Genomic DNA, 18,090 nt, shown 5'->3' with positions numbered 1-18,090 from the left:
ACCCAGACTAATTCAGATAGTGAGCACACTGTCTTTCATTGTCACCTGGCTAAACTGTAACTGTGGTTAGGACTCAGGATCTGGCTAGGATATGAAGTATTGGCTGTAGTTAAGTTTAATAGACTCTTTCAGTTATATGTAGTATCTTTTCCAAGTTGTGACCATTTGGTCTGAAGTCATCCACGTTGAATGTTTGTACTGTTGCAGGGTTTTATCACCTGGGGCTTGGGGGAAGCAAGAGGAAGGAAGCAGTTGATTGGGGAAAGTTCAATAAAACTAGGAGGTTATAAAAAGTTTCTTTCTCTGTCTTTAAAAATGAATAATCTGCCACTATATAAAGAGTCAAAACACATCAGCTTGCATGTGCTGAATAAAGACTTCCCAGAATTTGATGGCTTCATTCTGCAGATTTCTGACTTTAATGCATAAGGTCAAATCACACATCTGCAAGAAGGTAAGAGGCAGAGCCTTCTGAGAAAGGGATGTGAGACAACCAGGCATGAGAAACAAAAATGATTCAGTAACAAGATGGGAGTTAATAACAGAGTTTTACCTGTTAAGAAACAGCTTCTTTAGGAGTAAGAAAGCTCTGAATGCAATGGTCTTCTGTTTAATAAATATCTGTAATCTAGAAGACTTTATCCTGTGATCTCCCCTGCTGTATTTCCATGTGGAGCATGACAGCAGCTCTGTTTCCAGTATAGATTACGAACAGGAATTGTATGGGTTTTAATTTCAGTCTGAAAAATAATTATAAATGGTAATTAATAGCAGCCTGCCTTTCAAATGTGCATGTTCTGTATTCACTTGTTTTTGTGTTGTTTTTTTTTCTTGGAATGCTTAGCATTCACTTAAAGTAGATTTTAATGTATTTATTATAAGTAGTACTGAATAGTTTTCTGAGGCTTTTAATCATTAACTGATAAGCAATTAATGTTAATTTTATTGCTTTCTAGGGTTATGATAATTCGGAGAGCAGTGTTCGTAAGGCATGTGTTTTCTGCCTTGTAGCCATTCATGCAGTAATTGGTGATGAACTAAAACCACATCTCAGTCAACTCACTGGCAGTAAAGTAAGTAAAAAATGACATTTAAGAAGTTTTGGTTCATAATTACTTGTATACGTTTGTTTTGTGGTTGCAGTTACCAAGAAGTTTATACATAAAAGTATGTATCTGAATGGAGATAGCCAGGGATACTGAAACACTCAGAGGGTTGATGTAACTTTGATATCAAAGGTTCAGAACTGAAAATCCATAGGTCTGCAGGCACATGCACGAAACTTCAGCAACCTGAAAAATAAGAAGTTGTGCTTCTTGTTGCTTTACAGTAGATTTATTTAATTGTATGTGGTCAGTGGCTGAAAAAAAAACAGAACAATTTTTACCTGAGTACACTGTCAGACTTTTTATTCTGAAACAGTGGTAGTAGCTACATTCAGCATGGCTTTTTCTACCTGCATATCTTGCCTCGTATTTCATGCAGTGCTGACTGAAAAGCAGTTATTATGTAACATAGTTTATGTTTATGTTATGTTATGTATGTCTCCTTTGTTGTTGTGTGTTTTTTTTTGTTTGTTTGTTTGTTTTTTGCTTTAATCTGTCCTTTCAGAACCTCTGATTTGGTGAGGAAGAACCTTGTGTTCCTTTTTTGGTTAGGAAACCTCTTATGTACTGTTTTTTTACGTTCAAATAGATGTATGTTATGAATTTGTCCATGGGGCTAAAGCAAGACAATTAATATTGTATACATTTCAATAAAACACATCTTAAAAATAGTCTGGCAGTGATAGCATTGAATATGACTGTAGACAGCACTGGAAGCTTTGGTAGGTGCTGGAATCAATCTGCCTGTAAGTAGAGGCTTAAAACCACAACATTCACTTAAGAGAAAGAAACAGACAAAATAAAAATTAAAAAAAAAAACAAAAAACCAGTAACCTGCCTTAATCAGAGCAGCACAGTAATGTGGGGAAAAGTATCTGTCTTAGTGTAGCTACCATAGGTTGATTTCTTCTTCACATCCTTAGATTTGCTGTGTTAGATATTAGCAAGTGTGTTACCTTTCACTTAATGGTGTAAAATACAGTTTTGCTTTTAAGAGAAGAATTCTTTTCAGAGAAGAATTAAGAGAAGAATTCAATGTATCATTTCTGTAGAGTGTACAGTGTGTAAATACTGAACAGAATTAATTCCTGGCTTTGCAGATGAAGTTATTGAACCTTTACATCAAGCGTGCACAAACAGGCTCTGGACCAGGGGATACGACAGCAGATATGTCTGGACAAAGCTAATGAAGCTGACAAGAATTAACCAGCTCTCCTGAAGCAAGGGCAAAGCCCTCATCAAGTGAAAGGAAAATTCTTACACACAACTTTTGGAACCCTGGTTTCTTTTTCTTTTTTCCTTTTCTTTTCTTTTTTTTTTTTTTCCTTAACCGACGGCTGTCTTCAGCCTGCATGTGACTGTTGCAATAGAATTATTCCAAATCTAAGGAAAAGCAGTATTAACATCAGTTGGTCAAAGCAGAATAAAATTTAAAAATAATCTAATTCATCAGATATCCTGTTACGATCCTCTGTGTCTTCCCATTAACTTTTGCCAGTGTTATTGTATTAAAAAAAGGGTTTTTTTAATGCTAATTATACAGGTATGCTTTAAGCTTCAGAAGTTAAAATATAAAATTCTGTTGCTTTTTTTCAACTGCAGATAACACTGTTTTTATTGCTATTTTGTTTGAGTATTGTGTCCTTCGCTAGAAACAAGAAGTGATGTGAAACTAGGCCAAACTAGTCTGGACTGCAGTGAGACTCAGTCACTGTTGGTGGTTCATCATCTTATTTACAGCTTGTTTGGGATATTCTGGAGATTGAGAAGTATGCCTATAAAAAGCTGGATCGATCCAGTTCTGTACAAGTGATATTGTTCATTGGTTGTATGTTTGTTGCATAAATAAGAATTTTGTGTGCACAGCAGAGGACTGGTGCCACCAGTGCCTCTTGGTGTGGGAGACAGCCCTGCCGACCTGGTGACAGAGTGGCAGTCTGCTTTTAGCAGCAGACTTAATGGTCACTTGATGGACGTGAACCATCCTTGCCACCTTTCCTTCTTCAAGCAGGATGCTTCAGAATGGAGTGCTCTGCCCAAGCATGCTCAGTATGTATTTATCACTAGAATGTTTCCTCTCAACCTAATTGCTGGAACCAGTAGTCTTGTATTGTAACTCACATGGGATTTTATGACAACAGTGCAGAAAACTATTTATTCGTTATCTTCCTAAAAGCACCAAGATTTTCTGCATTGAATTTTATTGGGGGGGAGGGAATAGTCACAAATGCTATCGATCTTGCCACCTTCTAATTTAAAAAATTATATATTTTGGATGAGTTGGGAAAGCTGCACCGAATGTTTGCATGGTTTTCTTGAATAGCATCCTCAAGACCCATCTGGATTAAGGTGTGGAAATGTTTCCAGGGTTTGTTTTTCCATTTTTGAAAAAGAGTTAGTTTATTGTGAATAATGGTTCTTTGTATTTATGAACTTGATAATGGAAAGAGAAAACAGGTCAACTAAATGTGTCCCTAAACGTTCTCATCTTTTTTATTTTTTTCTTCTTTTTTATTTTCTTCTTTTTTATTTTTTCCTTTTCTTTTTATGTCTTTGATATAAGCAACAAGTTAGTTAACTGAGAACTGGGATAAGCAGCACCCTTCCCAGAAATGATGGAAACTCTTCTTCCCTAGCTTTTCTTTCCCTTTGATTGTGGTGTTGTCTAGTTGTAGGAATATATCCTGATAAGAGAGAAAATTGTAGTGCCAAGGATGATGATCAACGCTAGGCTAAAATTCTCTCTACCTCTTCAGGGTGACTAATTTTTGGCTGAGCTGCTGCATGTAGCACCCGGTGGAAGAACTATCTGCAAAGTCTTTGTTTTTCCCAAATTATCACTTACTGCATACTGAAAACTGTTCTTCAACACACAGCCAAATATTGCAAGAGCCGCTTATACACTTTGCTTGCTAAGTACCCTGAAAACCAAAACTGAATGGAAAACTGTCAGATGCTTGTAGTTACATGAAAGGTTGTTTTCACTTTAGTTTGAAGTGAATCAGAGTAAAGCTGAGATGTTGTTGTTAAGGAAGCAATGCCGTTACAGAGATTTATTTGGAGGAAAAGTTGTAGAAATATATGTAAAGACTTCAAATCAAGGCTGTCATAACCTGTCACTAGCCCTTCTTAACAGCTACGTCAGGAAAATAGTATCTCCTCTTTCTTTCCTTTGTTACGTGTAACATTCTTGTTGTTTTCTACCATTTAATTACATTGTGTATTTATAGTTCTCTGCTTACCATTGTGCATATACTGGCAATAAAATGTACATAACATGACTTGAAAAAAATTAGCCATGTATACATTCTGTTTTTCTGTGTTATTTGATCACGTTATAAGAAAGATATGAAGTCATCGAAGCAACATTGGTTAAAAAAGATAACCTTCATGTTTTTGTGTCCAAATGATGTTTCTTTAGATACTCTGCTAGTAAATCCGACAGCATTTGAGAACATGGTGTGAATATAGGTAGGGTAGACAAAAGTAGTTTGGGAAATTGAATAGGATCTTTATGAATACCAAATTTCCTTCATCTCAGCAGGCTTCTTGTTTGCTGCTTCATTTATTTGTACATTATGCACTGCTAGCATTTTATTTTTTGAATGTTTCAGAGATATTTTTCAGTTTAATATCTTGTAGCTTCACATTTTGATTATGTGAAATATCATTTTTAAAAAGTGGCACAAATTCTAAGTTTAATATCCCATATATTATTCCTGCTTTTTCTACAGGTAATAGTTATTTTCAGATGATCATTTCAAGATGACTTTGCTCAGTCATCTTTGTGAAGATGTTATTTCATACTGAAAAAATAAGCTTATTGAAATGTGCCGTATATATTCTGGATGGACGTAATTTTTTATCTGTAAGCAAAAGTTGGTAAGAAAGAAATGTTTTTATCCCCTATGACTGAAAAGTTTTACTCCGGGGAGAGGAGAGGAGATATTTACACCAAGTTTGTCCCTCAGTTGTGCTTCAAAGACACCTGTAATTGTTCTAAGCGTGACATCCCATGTACTGAAAGTCTAAATGCTATATGTTTAAATGAATATTTTAATTATGATCTGACTAGTTCTGTTCCCAACAAAGATGGGCCTGTGTATGTGCTTGGAATTTGTATTAAATGAAGCCATCAGAATGTAAGAAATTGCAACCAAATGTTCTCCGCTGCAGCCAGTTACCAGATTTGCTGCATTGCTTTTTGCCTTCATTTCCTATGTTACGAACAGACAGTAGCTCAATTAAAATTGAGCTGTGATTAGTCATGCCTTATGTTTGTACTGCAGGTGGTTTATCTTAGAAACAGAAAACCCACAACCATAAAGTCCTGTGAAAAATCAGGACAATTGCTGTCGTTCTTTATCAGAAAGGCTTTCTGAATATCCTGTAAAGATAGGACATTGCAGTGGTTTGAATACTGAAACGTCATTCTTGAAGGTTGATTTGGGGCTTAAAAAGGAGGAAAGAAAACTACATGCAGAATCAGGATAGAAAACGCATGTCTTGGATGTCTTAGACTTGGATGTCTTTTGCTTTAAATGATTTTGGGTAACATATGTTCAGCTAAAATTGGGATAGTAAATGTAAATTGAAAGGAGAGTTGATCATGTAAATTTTCCTGAGTTTGGTTGCTTGTTTTTAAAGATAAAGACTGGAACAGATTGAGTTGTCTTGATTATTTGTGGTTGGAGTCCCAGAGTGAAAAGAACAAACACTTGTATCCTGAAACAGACCTGCATATTATGAACAGCTTCTAAGAATGTTTAAATGTTGGAGTAAATTCACAAACACATCGTGGAGAATGCCTGTAGAAACGAAGGCCTGAGCTGCTCACAGTTGAATTTCCAGCAGAAGAATTCAGATTCAGTGAATATGACATTTGAAAATACTCGTAAAAGAGAAAATAAAGAGGAATTCATGTGAGTTATGCTACAGTTAATCCCTGCGACAGGCTAGTGAGAATGGTTCGGTTGGTTGTGGCAGTTCACTGACAAACACAAAATGCAGTACAAATAAGACAAGGATAGATGGGCAGTTTGGGAGCAGAGGGATTGTCTGGACAAATTAAATTCATGCTTCCTCCCAACTGAAATAATTAATGGATTACCTTTGCAGTTGTAGCCTAATGTAAGATAAAAGTTATTCATGCTATGTCCTCTAAAGGAAAACTTCTGTTTTCCCTTCTGAATTTTGTAGTTAAGTCTTCCATGTCTTTAGAAGCACACGTTGTAAGGATTTGCCTCATACACCACGAATGTTCTGCTAAGTGGATTTTGGTTTTGTTAGAACATGGATGACTCCTGGTAATTTGGGAAGTTTGGGAAATCAGGATAGCTGCCAAGTGGAAAAAAAAAATCAAACCTAATTTGCTTTTTTTCTATATATCTTGTTTTTGCATGTATATTTAAGTACATTTTGTGACTTCGGGGTTCCTGAGCTGGGCAGCTTGGGTTACTCCAACTAAAGAAGTTCTTTCATTTGCTGTCAGGATTTCAGGGTAATAAACATGTTTACTTAGAAGTTCCCTAATAAGTCATTTCTGCACAGACAGTCACAGCTACGTTCATAAATTACTGTTGAACAGTAACACTTGGGAACTTGGAAATGATATTTGGCAAGCAGCTTTGAGAATGGTGTGATTTCTATTAAAAAAATTCTTCTTCAGTGTGTCTTAGGCAGATACAAATGATCCTAATGAAGCATATTTTCAAGAAGATCAGAAGTAAGGCTGATACAGACACATGGAAAATACCTCTTCAGTGGAAAAGCCAGCATATCTGCATACGATATCTAGACTTGTTACCACTGGCAGAAGGTAGAAAGGTAACTGAAGTTTGTATTAGGCATCAAAGTTCCTTAAGTCCTTCATCTTGGTGTTCCTCCTTTCCTACATCTTGGCTGTTGACTAACAGTGGAAATCTTTGTACCTCCACAAACTCATACTGAAATCAGTAGCTCAGTCATGTCAAGCCAGATTCAAAGGTTGTCCCTTCATAGTCAAGGAAGGTTTATACCAACAAAAAGATGTATTTGCATTAGGCAGTGGACATTCTCAGAACTCACTCTGGTTAGATGTCCCCTCACCACCCATTCAGCTTTGATTATGGCAGAGCCCCATATGAGAACACCCCATATGAGCTCCCATCTTACTGCCACACAAATCAGACTAGGGAGCAGCCTGAGAGTGGTCCTCCAGGAGCACCCTGCAATCAGTGACTTCTGCCACAGATGTTGGCAAAAGTGAGTGTTCCATGCCTTGGGGGTTTGCTTATATGAAAACAAAACACTACCATTTTCTAACACAGTCTGCTTACCTGAGCATACGTAGTTGATGTTACAGTACCAGGCAAGACAAAGGAGACACTGAGACACTGATTTTTAGCTTGGTTAAAAAACCTGAAATGTGTGTTGGTGAGGAAACTGTATGTGTCTGTTTCAGTTGCAGATAGCATGCTTTAAATTGCTGACAGCACAGTGCTTGAAAACGTTTGACCTAGGAAGGTACTAGAGATGCTTAGAGCCTCAGGTAAGAGAGATGCTGTCCATTAGGAAGGAGAAGGAACTGCACTCTTCAATGCATTGTGTCAGATCGTGCCAGAAGCTGACAGTGCCACATCAATCTGCAAGTCCAAATACTGATTTTTAGACTACCAGATAGGTGCAGAACAAGTGCAGGACAGCAGAACAACAAGACACTTGAAGTTGTTCACCTGGATAGACTTCTGAAACTCTTACAAAACAAAAGATATACTCCATTCCATTTCATAGCTATAAAAACCTTATGAGTTTTGATTCAGGCAGGATGTGATGGGTTTAAGCAGAAATTTCTCTGGGCAATGTCACTGTCCAAATGTCTTTATGCCTACAAATGACCTCTGTACAGCAGTTTCCTTTGCAGGTCTTAAAGTCCTAAGATCAAGAAAAGAAACCAAATGTATTACCAATTATGCCTTCATATCACAAGATATGAAGTCAGTAAGCCTGTTTTTTCTTCATTAGTGCCTCAGGACCATAATCACACCCTCTTAGATTCAGAAGTGGGTTGTATTAGGAATACAGCTCTGAAGAAGGAAGTTACAGGAGTATCATCCTGTAATTGAAGCTGTTAGAATTTTTGTTGAGGGGATAGAACCCATGAGGGAAGGAGCACATCCTGCACTGATCAGAAAAGCAGCAGCTGGACTGGTAAATGCAGCAGGATGTCTAAAACTACCCTATGATCCAAATAAAGATGGCAAGTGAACCTGGAAAATATGCAGGCATTACTGCTTATCCTTCCCTCCTTGGCAGTGGCACAGTGTGCTGCTGTTTTCAGGCTGTTTGCAGTCCTTTGTGTGCTTCTGCCAGCTTCAGGTGACCACACACAGCAATACCAGAAGGATGTGCCAGGTCTGACCTGATCAGAAGATGTGTGATTAGAACCCAGCTCGGGATGGGGATGGAGCATATGCAGAAACTTTCCTTGCTAGCAATTCTTACTTGTCAGTGTTGAAGTTCATTATAGAAGTGGCAAAGAATGCAGTCCCTCTAACAATATATATGAGAGAGACAGACAAGTTGTACTTCAAAAAGTGCACACAAAAAAGATGTGACTTGGCACCTTTCATGTGTTATGTGTGATGGATTCACAGCCAGTCCAAGCAGGGATCATCATTCAAATGCGAATACCTGATTGCTAATCAGTGATGCAGGTGAATTGTTGATGGTAGCTTTTGACAGGTTTCCACCCCAAAGTTACCCTGCATTTGGCAGCAACTGTTGATGTAACTGAAGATCCAAAAACCAAATAAGGCACATCAAAATAACACCTTTATAGTCTTCTGAGGCTTAAATGTATAGGGGTTGTTTCTGCATTAATGCAGATCTGTCTTTTGCTTTTAAACTGAACTAGCATTTCAAGCACAACTGAGCATCGTCACTTGACAGCAAAAACCTTAAAGACCCCTGACAACATATGCATAGCCTAAGTGAATTTACCATGTCTTACATGTACTTGACTGATCTTTTTCCCATTTGGTGATGTCTGAAAAATCCTTTTACTTTCCAGAAACAAATAGCAAACACATTCTGTGTGCATAACCAGATTTAATATTTAACAGTATTTGCTGAAGTTCTCAGAAGGGCAATCACAAAGACTGAGGGAGAGACTGCTTGATCTTCATAAAAGCTTAAGTAGGTAAAGAATATCATGGCTTAATAGGCCTCACATTGGATACTACTCATGGAAAAAAAATAATAATTACAGTAATTAAAGTTTTCAGCCACAGCATGCTGAAGTACTTAGATTCAGTGCAGATCCACCTGTTAGCAAAACATGAGCCTCCCCACCTTAAATTTCAGGTTGGACTTTGCATGCTGTACACAAGCCTTAAAGCAAGAGATGTTTTAAATAAATAGTGCCTTGTTGTTTGTGTATACAATGCTTCTTTCCCGAGACCTGTTTAGTACTTACTAGGCAGATTATAAGCCAAGAAACAAAAATAGCTCCTTAACAATAACAATACGAGGATGAAAACTCACCTTATTTGTCCCCAAACTTGCACAGCTAGGTAACTACATACCTTTCTGTCTAGAGGTTAGTCAAGGGCAGCAGGTGTGGATATGGGGAATGTACAGTACTTCACAAAGCAAAGTACCAGAATCAAGTACAGTGTGTGAAGCTTATCCTGATGTTAAAAATGCTTGCAAGGAAAATCAGTTGAAATACAAGACCAGGAAGGGAAGAAAGGGAAGAAATACTGACTGTGGACTTTTCTCCTTTTTATTGTCAGTGTTTCAGTAATAGCACATCCTATGTGTTAGATCTAGTACTTCACTTACAAGGAACTCAAAGCTTTTATGAGTGAAGAATCAGGCTTCTTGCTAACCCCTAGTGGAGGGAAAGAGTGACAAACTGTCTTCTGCAGAAGAGGGAGGCAGTCCAATGATACAAACTCTCATGTACTGCATCCAGGCTGGGGGCCCCCAGCACAGGAAGGGCATGGAGCTCTTGGAGCGGGTCCAGAGCAGGGCCACTAAGTTCATCAGAGGGCTGGAGCACCTCTCCTATGAGGAAAGATTGATGGAACTGGGCTTGTTTAGCTTGGAGAAGAAAAGGCTCTGGGGGAAACCTCATTGTGGCCTTCTAGTACTTGAAGGGAGTGTATAAACAGGAGGGGGAACGGCTCTTTACGAGGGTGGATAGTGATAGGACAAGGGGAATGGTCTTAAACTGAAACGGGAGGTTTAGGTTGGATATTAGAAGGAAGTTTTTTACCCAGAGGGTGGTGAGGCACTGGAACAGGTTGCCCAAGGAGGCTGTGGATGCCCCATCCCTGCAGGCATTCGAGGCCAGGCTGGATGTGGCTCTGGGCAGCCTGGTCTGGTGGATGGTGACCCTGCGCACAGCAGGGGGTTGGAACTGGATGAGCATTGTGGTGCTTTTCAACCCAGGCCATTCTGTGATTTGGAAGCCCAGTATTCTGAACTTGAGGCCCTGTGTAGTACGTGTGACATCATACTTTTGCTTTAGCAGCATTTACATATTTTATTTTTCAAGGTACAGACACCTGCAACTAATTTCATGTAGACAGACTCAAAAAGATGTCTAGAAGACATGAGGAAATAGACACAATTTCAGGAAGTTAAGCTTATGTGCAATGGCAAATGCAATGCCTGCCTCCACCCAAGCAATCTCCTCTGAGAAAATGTTTGTGGGCAACAAAGGAACGAGGAAGCGAAGTCTTTTATGCTTCCCACTCTGCAGAGTGGTAATGGCTTCTTCAAAGCAGGAGAAACTTCACCCGGTCACCTAAACTGTGATGTGCCCCATTGTACAACTGAAAAGCTTTTAAAATACTGGAACATTCCCACTTAAACAAATCGATGTGGCTGTCATCTTACCAAATTAACAATGTGTTTTTGCACTGGGAGTCCACAGGATTTTCTTTTGCTTTGCTCCTACACCATCAGGAGCAGTGGTCACAGTGAGCATGGCTTACAGCAGTGGCTGTTGTCAGCACACACAAGTCTGAAACATGCACACTGTGAGGAGTACCCATAAAACGGGCCTTGAACTTTCACCTGTCAGAAGCAGACACTTGCAAACTCAGCTGAACACAACAGATATGATCACAATAGCCTTCATCATTTTGTCCTCTACTAATAAGAACCTCATTGCAGCAGCTGCTTTGGCTGTAACCAGTGACTTCACTATGTTTAGCCTGCATAAGCATGATTCCCGAAAACTGAAATGAAGCAGAGACTGATGGGGCACATTTGCTGTGATGCTCCACGGCACCAAAAGAACAATGTTTGAAGTTTTCTGACTACTGCCTAATAAGAAATAATTCCATTTTGTTCTCCAGAGCCCTGCTCTTTGATATCCTGATTTTCATAGCCCAGGTTTTGTCACAATACTGCAGTAACATTTCAATGGAGGCATGGAGACTGTTTAAAAAAATAATAGCAAACTATTTCTGTTTGTCAGTAGTCCTTTCTGTTTCAAGCAGAATGGGTGCCCTCTGCAGGTAACTTACTTTCTACTGAGATTTTTGGATGTGTGCCCTCTTTTAGTTCTGCTTGTCAAGGTGTTGAGGACTGATCAGCACTGCTTTGTTTTCAAGTGGATATTGCACTGCTCACTGCATACGTGGGCAAGCAAACAGCACATGGGTGTGCCAAACAGTTAGTTTGCTTCTGAGTGTGATTTTTTTTTTCTCTGAAGAGTGTGTGTGGCCAAGGAAGGGAGGGAGAGGAGGAGTTGTAAACCTTTTCCAAGCAATTTGACAGTGGGTTTTTTATTTTTTTTTTATTTTCAATGGCAAGAAGATAACTTAAAATAACTATAATGTTATGCAGTGTAGAAATCAGCCACTTGAATACAGGGATAGAATGAACAGGCAAAAAGGGTGCAGTGTAAACACTACTGAAAATCACAGAATGACAGGGCTTGGCTGGGACCTCGAGAGACTGAGTCCAACCCCTTGCTAAAGCAGGTTGCCTACAATAGGTTGCACAGGGAGGTGCCCAGATGGGTCTTGAATATCTGCATAGAAGGAAGGTATTCTGCTCATCTTAAAGACATCGGTGTATATTCCCCCTTAATTTTTCTCTTCAGTCATGCCTACACACATATTTTTCAAGTCCTTTCAGTGGACTGCATGAAGAGAGAACAGTATGCCTGAGTCAGCAGTGCTATGAGGTTTCAGCTCCCAGCTCTATAACATGCAGTTCTGCACAGTGACACTGATAGCGTGGGAGAGGAGATAAATGGAGATGGTGGTGATGACTAGGCTGCACCTGACACCATGTTGGCTCGAAGTCAAGCCTAGCAGCTGGGCAGCAGCTAACAACATGGCAAGACTGGAGAGCAAAAGAGGAGGTGGGGACCAGCCAAGACTTTCAGCTGTCTGTCACTTCTGGAGAGTGACACCTGTAAACATGGTGGCAGATGCTAAATATAAAGGTGTGAGGAAATAACTGCAAATTTAATCTGAATGTGTATGTTCTTCTCTCTCCTCTCTCCCATCACTGCAGTGACCATCTCTTGGTTGAGCACAACGCTTCATCTCATCCCAAAATGCTGTTCTGGCACAGTCAGCCTGAACATTATCACCATCACCAGTATCCCACCACTAACAGCAGCTACCTGCGGTAAGAAAATAATGACTGTGGGTAACTTTAAATAACAGCAGTTATAACTTGATAGCACCCAATAATGTAGTCTGTGCAGCCTCTGCTAATTCACAAGCTTCATGTAGAGTTGGTGACTGTAGACCCACTGATAAACCTTTGTGCAGTAGAGTCACTGTAGTGGAGATTTACTTTACTACAGCTTCATGATCTTCACAACTGTGCCACCCTACATGTGCTTGCAACAGCACTGGAACGTCTAAATGCTTTATATGATATCCACAGATGTCTTAACTTTGGCTGTTCCTTTTTGAAATTCCATTAGCACTCCTTGAAATTCCATTAGCACTCCAAAGGTAACACTCTTGTTTATGTGAAGCCATACAGACTTAGAAGCATCTCCATGCTTCACATGTAGTTTCAAAAATGCATTTTACCTATTGAAGTTCAGTTGATGTGCACATTTGGGAATACAAGCCCCTTGCAGCATCAGGGAGGACACAGTGGTTAAACACTCTGCACTGAAATCTGATGCAATATATATCTAATTGCATCAGTGTATCCCTATGAACTTACCTTACCTCTTCATGACTGAAGTATTGTTTGAGTACAAATAAGTGCTATTTGTGTACTAAAATATTATTTGTGTACAAACAATTGTGTACAGCTTTATTTGTATTCGAATGCTTCTTAAAAACGATTTTGTTTTAACAAGAGCAAAGTTCATAGATTCCAGGTAATCTTGAGTTTGACTTTCAAATTATAACACGGCTTGCTCTCTATGTTAAACTTCAGCTTATTACTTCTTCATTTAATACCATGTGTATAAACACGACAGTGTTTAATCTACTTTTTTATAGGCACCCCTTGTTGGTAATCCTGGTATTGTATCACAGTATCACACCTTTTCTTGTAGAATTGTGAGGGAGCATGTTCTTACTGAAGCATGCCGAGTTGCAGGTTTGAAAAATGCAAAGAAATGAAGTGATTTTTATGTTCTGATAACTCCAAGTGTTAAACTAATGAAATTTATAGTGGAGTTTATCATTCCATTACAACACAAAGGTCAGGGTGATGTGAAATACAGATTGGCTGACACAGATATATTGCAAACACAGTGCTGTTTCTACTGACTCAAGCAATAAGTGAGAAATGAATAGGTGCTGGAATTTCCTCATGCAGCTTGCAAGCGACATGCATAGCTCTGCAAGAGGAACCATATAGCAAGTAACAGTGAAGACATCCACTGCCACCTCTGGTTTCAATCCATTCTTCAGTGCTGTTAAGCCCAGGGGTGGTGTTTACTTGAGCTCAGGACCACATTCTCTCTGGGATCTTTTTCACTGTGTCCTTATCTGTCTTTGTTTCTCCCATCATATTTATTTCTGGCGTTCCCACACTATTTCAAAATCTGCCACCCAAGCCCCTCTGAATTTACTTTTCCACACACGTTTGAGCACGTGCCTTTGGTTTTGGTGGCAGCACCCACCTGTGTTTTGATATTGAAATACCACATATGTGGGGTTTTTCCATAAATTAAGATCTGTACATAGAAGTTAATGAGGTAGGCCCTTGAGGCTGATGACCTTAAGCAAAAGGGATACAGACCAGTTCAGATAGTAGGCTTCAGCCTGGTCATAATCACAAAGATGTCTGGTTCTGTCAGATCCTTTACCACGAGTCAGTCCCACATCTGTGTGTCAGTAAGGCTTATATAGAAACAGCAGCTGACTTAGGGGAAGGATGTTAGCACTAAGTGGGGAGCAGATGGAGAAAGGAATGTCTCAGGATCTTTTCTTCCCTCCTCTGCCTCCTCCCACATGCCATTACAGCTGTACTTAAAACGCTCCTATGCAGATAAATCAGCCTCCTGCTGTGTGCACTTGACCTGTGTTGTATTTCAAGCTTACAATTACAACTGGTGAGTCTGGGCTCAGGGTACAACCTCTGGTGGAGCCTGTCTTGGGAACACAGTTAGAAGAAAGAGTTGCTTGAGGAAACCCACTGGTGTTAAACAAGAGACTGCTTTTGAAGCCCTGAGACCTCCTAAGATGGTGACAAGAATGTGCAGAAATGGAATGGTAGAGGCACAGGAAAAAAAATATCATCTATGACAGGTTAGGGTTGTGGGTTTTACCTGCTCCGAGTATTAAAGAAGCAATTTGAGATCTCAAAATGTTTAAGTCCTGTTTTACACTATTTTACCAGGCAGGTGAAAAGTTTAGAATGATTTTTATGTTGACAAGTTGGGGGGAGGAAAAAAAACCACGTCATTTTATAAGTTTACAGAATCTTCTGTCCCATGAGCTCTGCTCTCAGCCTTACTGAAGAGCAAATATTTATAATTTGGGCATCAATTCTGCAATCTCATCCTCAAAAAATGCTCTTTTGTCTAACTTGAGGAACTCTGCATGGAGCTTATATTGCTTATATTGCAGAACAGGCATTGTGTTAAGAAAAGGGCTTACACAAAGCACCATATCTGCATTGGATGTGGCTTTTCAGTGGTTTTTTTTGTGGTTAAATCCACTGTAGTTTTGCGTGGATTATATAGCAGTAAAAATGTGACAACTTAAATTATTGCTTATAAAGAATACTGTTATGCTTGCAGTAAGCATCTGCCTTCAACTTCAAATTAGACTTGAAAATTGCTTGAACTCAACTCACCCTGAGTATATGGCCAATACCTATGTTTAGGAAGAGACTGACAGAAAGATTATGGCTTAGTCATTGTTGTTGTTTTTCAATCGTTGTTTTTAATGTCAGTGAAATGAACATCAAAACTGTTCTTGAGGTCTCTGGTTGAAAATGCTACCTACCTAAAGATATTTTAAACTCTTTTGGCAAAAGCTGAGAACTCTGTACAGTAATTACAAATGCTAGAGATTTATGTTCAGTACCTGAGCTGATACAGCTTCACATGTTGGGGTTTGATAGATCAGGCTGGAAAGTGGTGTTTGTAGGCGCTGCTGATCCTCAGCAGATGATGTGAGAAAGGAACAGACCAAGGAACCTGCCCCAAAGAAAGCAAATGCATCAGAGGTCTGTACTTACAAGCAACAGAATCCTCTCAAACATGTACACAGTCATAAACCGACACTGAACACTGGTTGCAAATGACCCAGGGATAGAAATAATGCTATAGGAAAAAAAAAAAGACAAGGATTACAGTATTTATTATTTAATAGAGGAAGGTGCTTTGTATCCTAAAATACCCAAAGATAATATTTTCAGAATACTAGCAGTCCATTTGCTTATCAAAGGCAAATTTTATCCAATTGTTAGAGGCTGGGCTGCAAGAAAATGGGTCTTACTGTACCCACCCACAATGCCCTCAGTTATTTTGAATTTACATCAGCAGAGAACAATTCCTGGTTAAAAATAATCATCAATTTATGCTCTTGTGACTGCTGTGTAACTATACTCAAGTGGAGTAAGCAGATAAACCAGTTTTGCTATACATAAATCATTTATCTCTGACTGTCAGAAGTAGACAGTTCACCACCCTTAGCTTTCTGCAAGCTACCAATTTTGTATAACTTCTTAGAAAAGTATTTTTCTTCCATGTTATTTATGCTATTTCTCTTTCTTATGGGGCTCACTTTACATCTACAAACGTCTGCCTAGAAAAAGTTTGAATTCTCAATTTAAAATCTATAAAATCCCATAAAACTCACTAAAATTAATAATGCTATTTTTGTCATCCATCTTTAGAAATGAAAAAGAAAGGGGGCAGAGGAATAACTGTTTGTTGTTTTGTTTTCTTCTCAGGTTTAAAAGTGGTATTTTGCCAGCAATATTTGCAGTTCTCGTCATAAAGAGCAGTAACTTGGGAGCTAGTGCTCATGTTAATAAGAAACTTGGGCTCACACCCTTTTCATAAATCTTTCTTTTGTCAGCTGCTGCTTTGTCTGTCCACAGGCAGGCAAGGAACACTTAAATCAATTACTGCAGCAAAAATACCACTACTGTTGTGTACAGAAATAGGCAGTCAAGTCTTAAATTTCCATTCACCTTTAGGAATCAAGAGTAATGCTCCGTGCGCTTCTCTGTAAGGATGTCATATGTACCTTCTGAATCAACAACGGATATTATTTTATTATTAGTGCAATTAAGGCCCTACTGAGTTTTGAAAAACCCATGCAACTGTACTTAGAGCAGGTTGATATACGACTGTGTTACAGAATCATAACATACCCCAAGTTGGAAGGACCTACAAGGATCACTGAGTCCAACTCCTGGCTCCACGCAGGACCAACCAAAATCAGCCCACATATCTGATTACACTTTACAGTCTCAGTGCTTTACTACAGATTGCTCAGTAGGTGAATCATTCTAATAGGACTTCTCAAAATATTATTTAATAATCCTCTGAACGATTAACATTTGAGTTTTCTAGAGTCGTGGGCTACTCAATTACCATCCCCTCAGTTGACCAAATATTTTAGGTCAGAGGGAACGACATTAACCAGTTCTTCCTTGCGTCCCCACAGCCTTCTCTAACTGCTAGACTGTTGTAATATAACAACCATTTATTAACTGCTTTGCTACGTCTTGGATAATTAGAAAAACAGCATAAAATCAAGCTATTTTATGTAATAACTCCATATTCCATAACGACAAACTTCCTGCCTGCGGGTGCTGTGTGATTTTGTAACAACTCTGAACCCAGGAGGCAGAGCTGTTAAGGATTTCTTTTCCCGCAATGCTTATTTATGGCACGTTACGTATATAGCGTGGTTTCTAGTTTTGTGTGCTGTAGGCATTGTGTGAACTTTTTGTTTTACAGTCCTCAGTACCACAGCGAGCCCCACCCGTTTATGCGGCCCCGGCTTCCAGTTCCTCATGCCGGCTTTCTGCTAAAGGCCACGCGCCCGGACGCCGACTTCCACTCTCTCACAGCGCAACCTCGAGTCGAAACCCACCGCCTCTCAGGGCCCTGACCTCACTTCCGGTCATTTCCCTTTCCGCTTCCGGGAGGCCACTCCCGGCATGCAGCGCTCCCATGGCGCGAGGGAGGGTGGAGGAAGAAGCGCGCCGGAGCAACCGCGCGCCGGCCCGAGGGCGGGGCTGCTCCTCCGTGACGTCTTCCGGTGTCGAGGAATCGCTCCCTGATTGGCCGCGCCGCCCCCTCTTCTCTCCCCGCTCCCCTCCGATTGGTCCTTCCGCCGCGGGTCAGCCAATCGGCGGCCCCGATAGCGGGCGGGCCGCGCCCCGGCAGCGGCGCCTCGGGGCGGGGGGCGTGTGTGGAGGAGGCCGCCATGTTGGCGTGAGCGGCGGCGCGGCGCGCGGGTGGCTGCAGGCGGGAGCGGCGCGCGGGGGCCCCCCAGGGGCGGCCTTCAGCGGCGGGCGCGAGGCGGCGGCGGGC

The 18,090-nt window shown here is 40.1% G+C and overlaps 1 protein-coding gene and 1 long non-coding RNA gene across 42 annotated transcripts in view; one reads left to right on the top strand and one right to left on the bottom strand.

The window, feature by feature from the left end:
• CLASP2 (cytoplasmic linker associated protein 2) overlaps positions 1-4,401 on the top strand; it is a 128,788-nt gene extending 124,387 nt beyond the window's left edge. For all 41 annotated transcript variants that reach the window (XM_052694273.1, XM_052694260.1, XM_052694256.1 and 38 more), the window contains 2 exons: positions 957-1,073; positions 2,207-4,401. In XM_052694273.1, the coding sequence (XP_052550233.1) occupies positions 957-1,073; positions 2,207-2,293 (204 nt within the window). In that variant the 3' untranslated portion in view covers positions 2,294-4,401. The remainder of the gene's footprint in view (positions 1-956; positions 1,074-2,206) is intronic.
• On the bottom strand, positions 808-17,885 carry LOC128086096 (uncharacterized). Its single transcript, XR_008209232.1, has 3 exons — positions 17,537-17,885; positions 15,623-15,735; positions 808-1,292 (listed from the first exon to the last, which is right to left on the bottom strand). It is a non-coding gene; the product is annotated as an uncharacterized LOC128086096 (long non-coding RNA).
• Between the last annotated feature and the right edge of the window lie 205 nt (positions 17,886-18,090).

This window comes from Tympanuchus pallidicinctus, unplaced genomic scaffold (genome assembly GCF_026119805.1).
Source record: "Tympanuchus pallidicinctus isolate F22 unplaced genomic scaffold, pur_lepc_1.0 scaffold3, whole genome shotgun sequence".
In the NCBI taxonomy this organism is placed as follows: Eukaryota; Metazoa; Chordata; class Aves; order Galliformes; family Phasianidae; genus Tympanuchus; species Tympanuchus pallidicinctus.
Note: the sequence above shows the minus strand (reverse complement) of the source record. Positions and strands in the feature narration are given on the sequence as shown.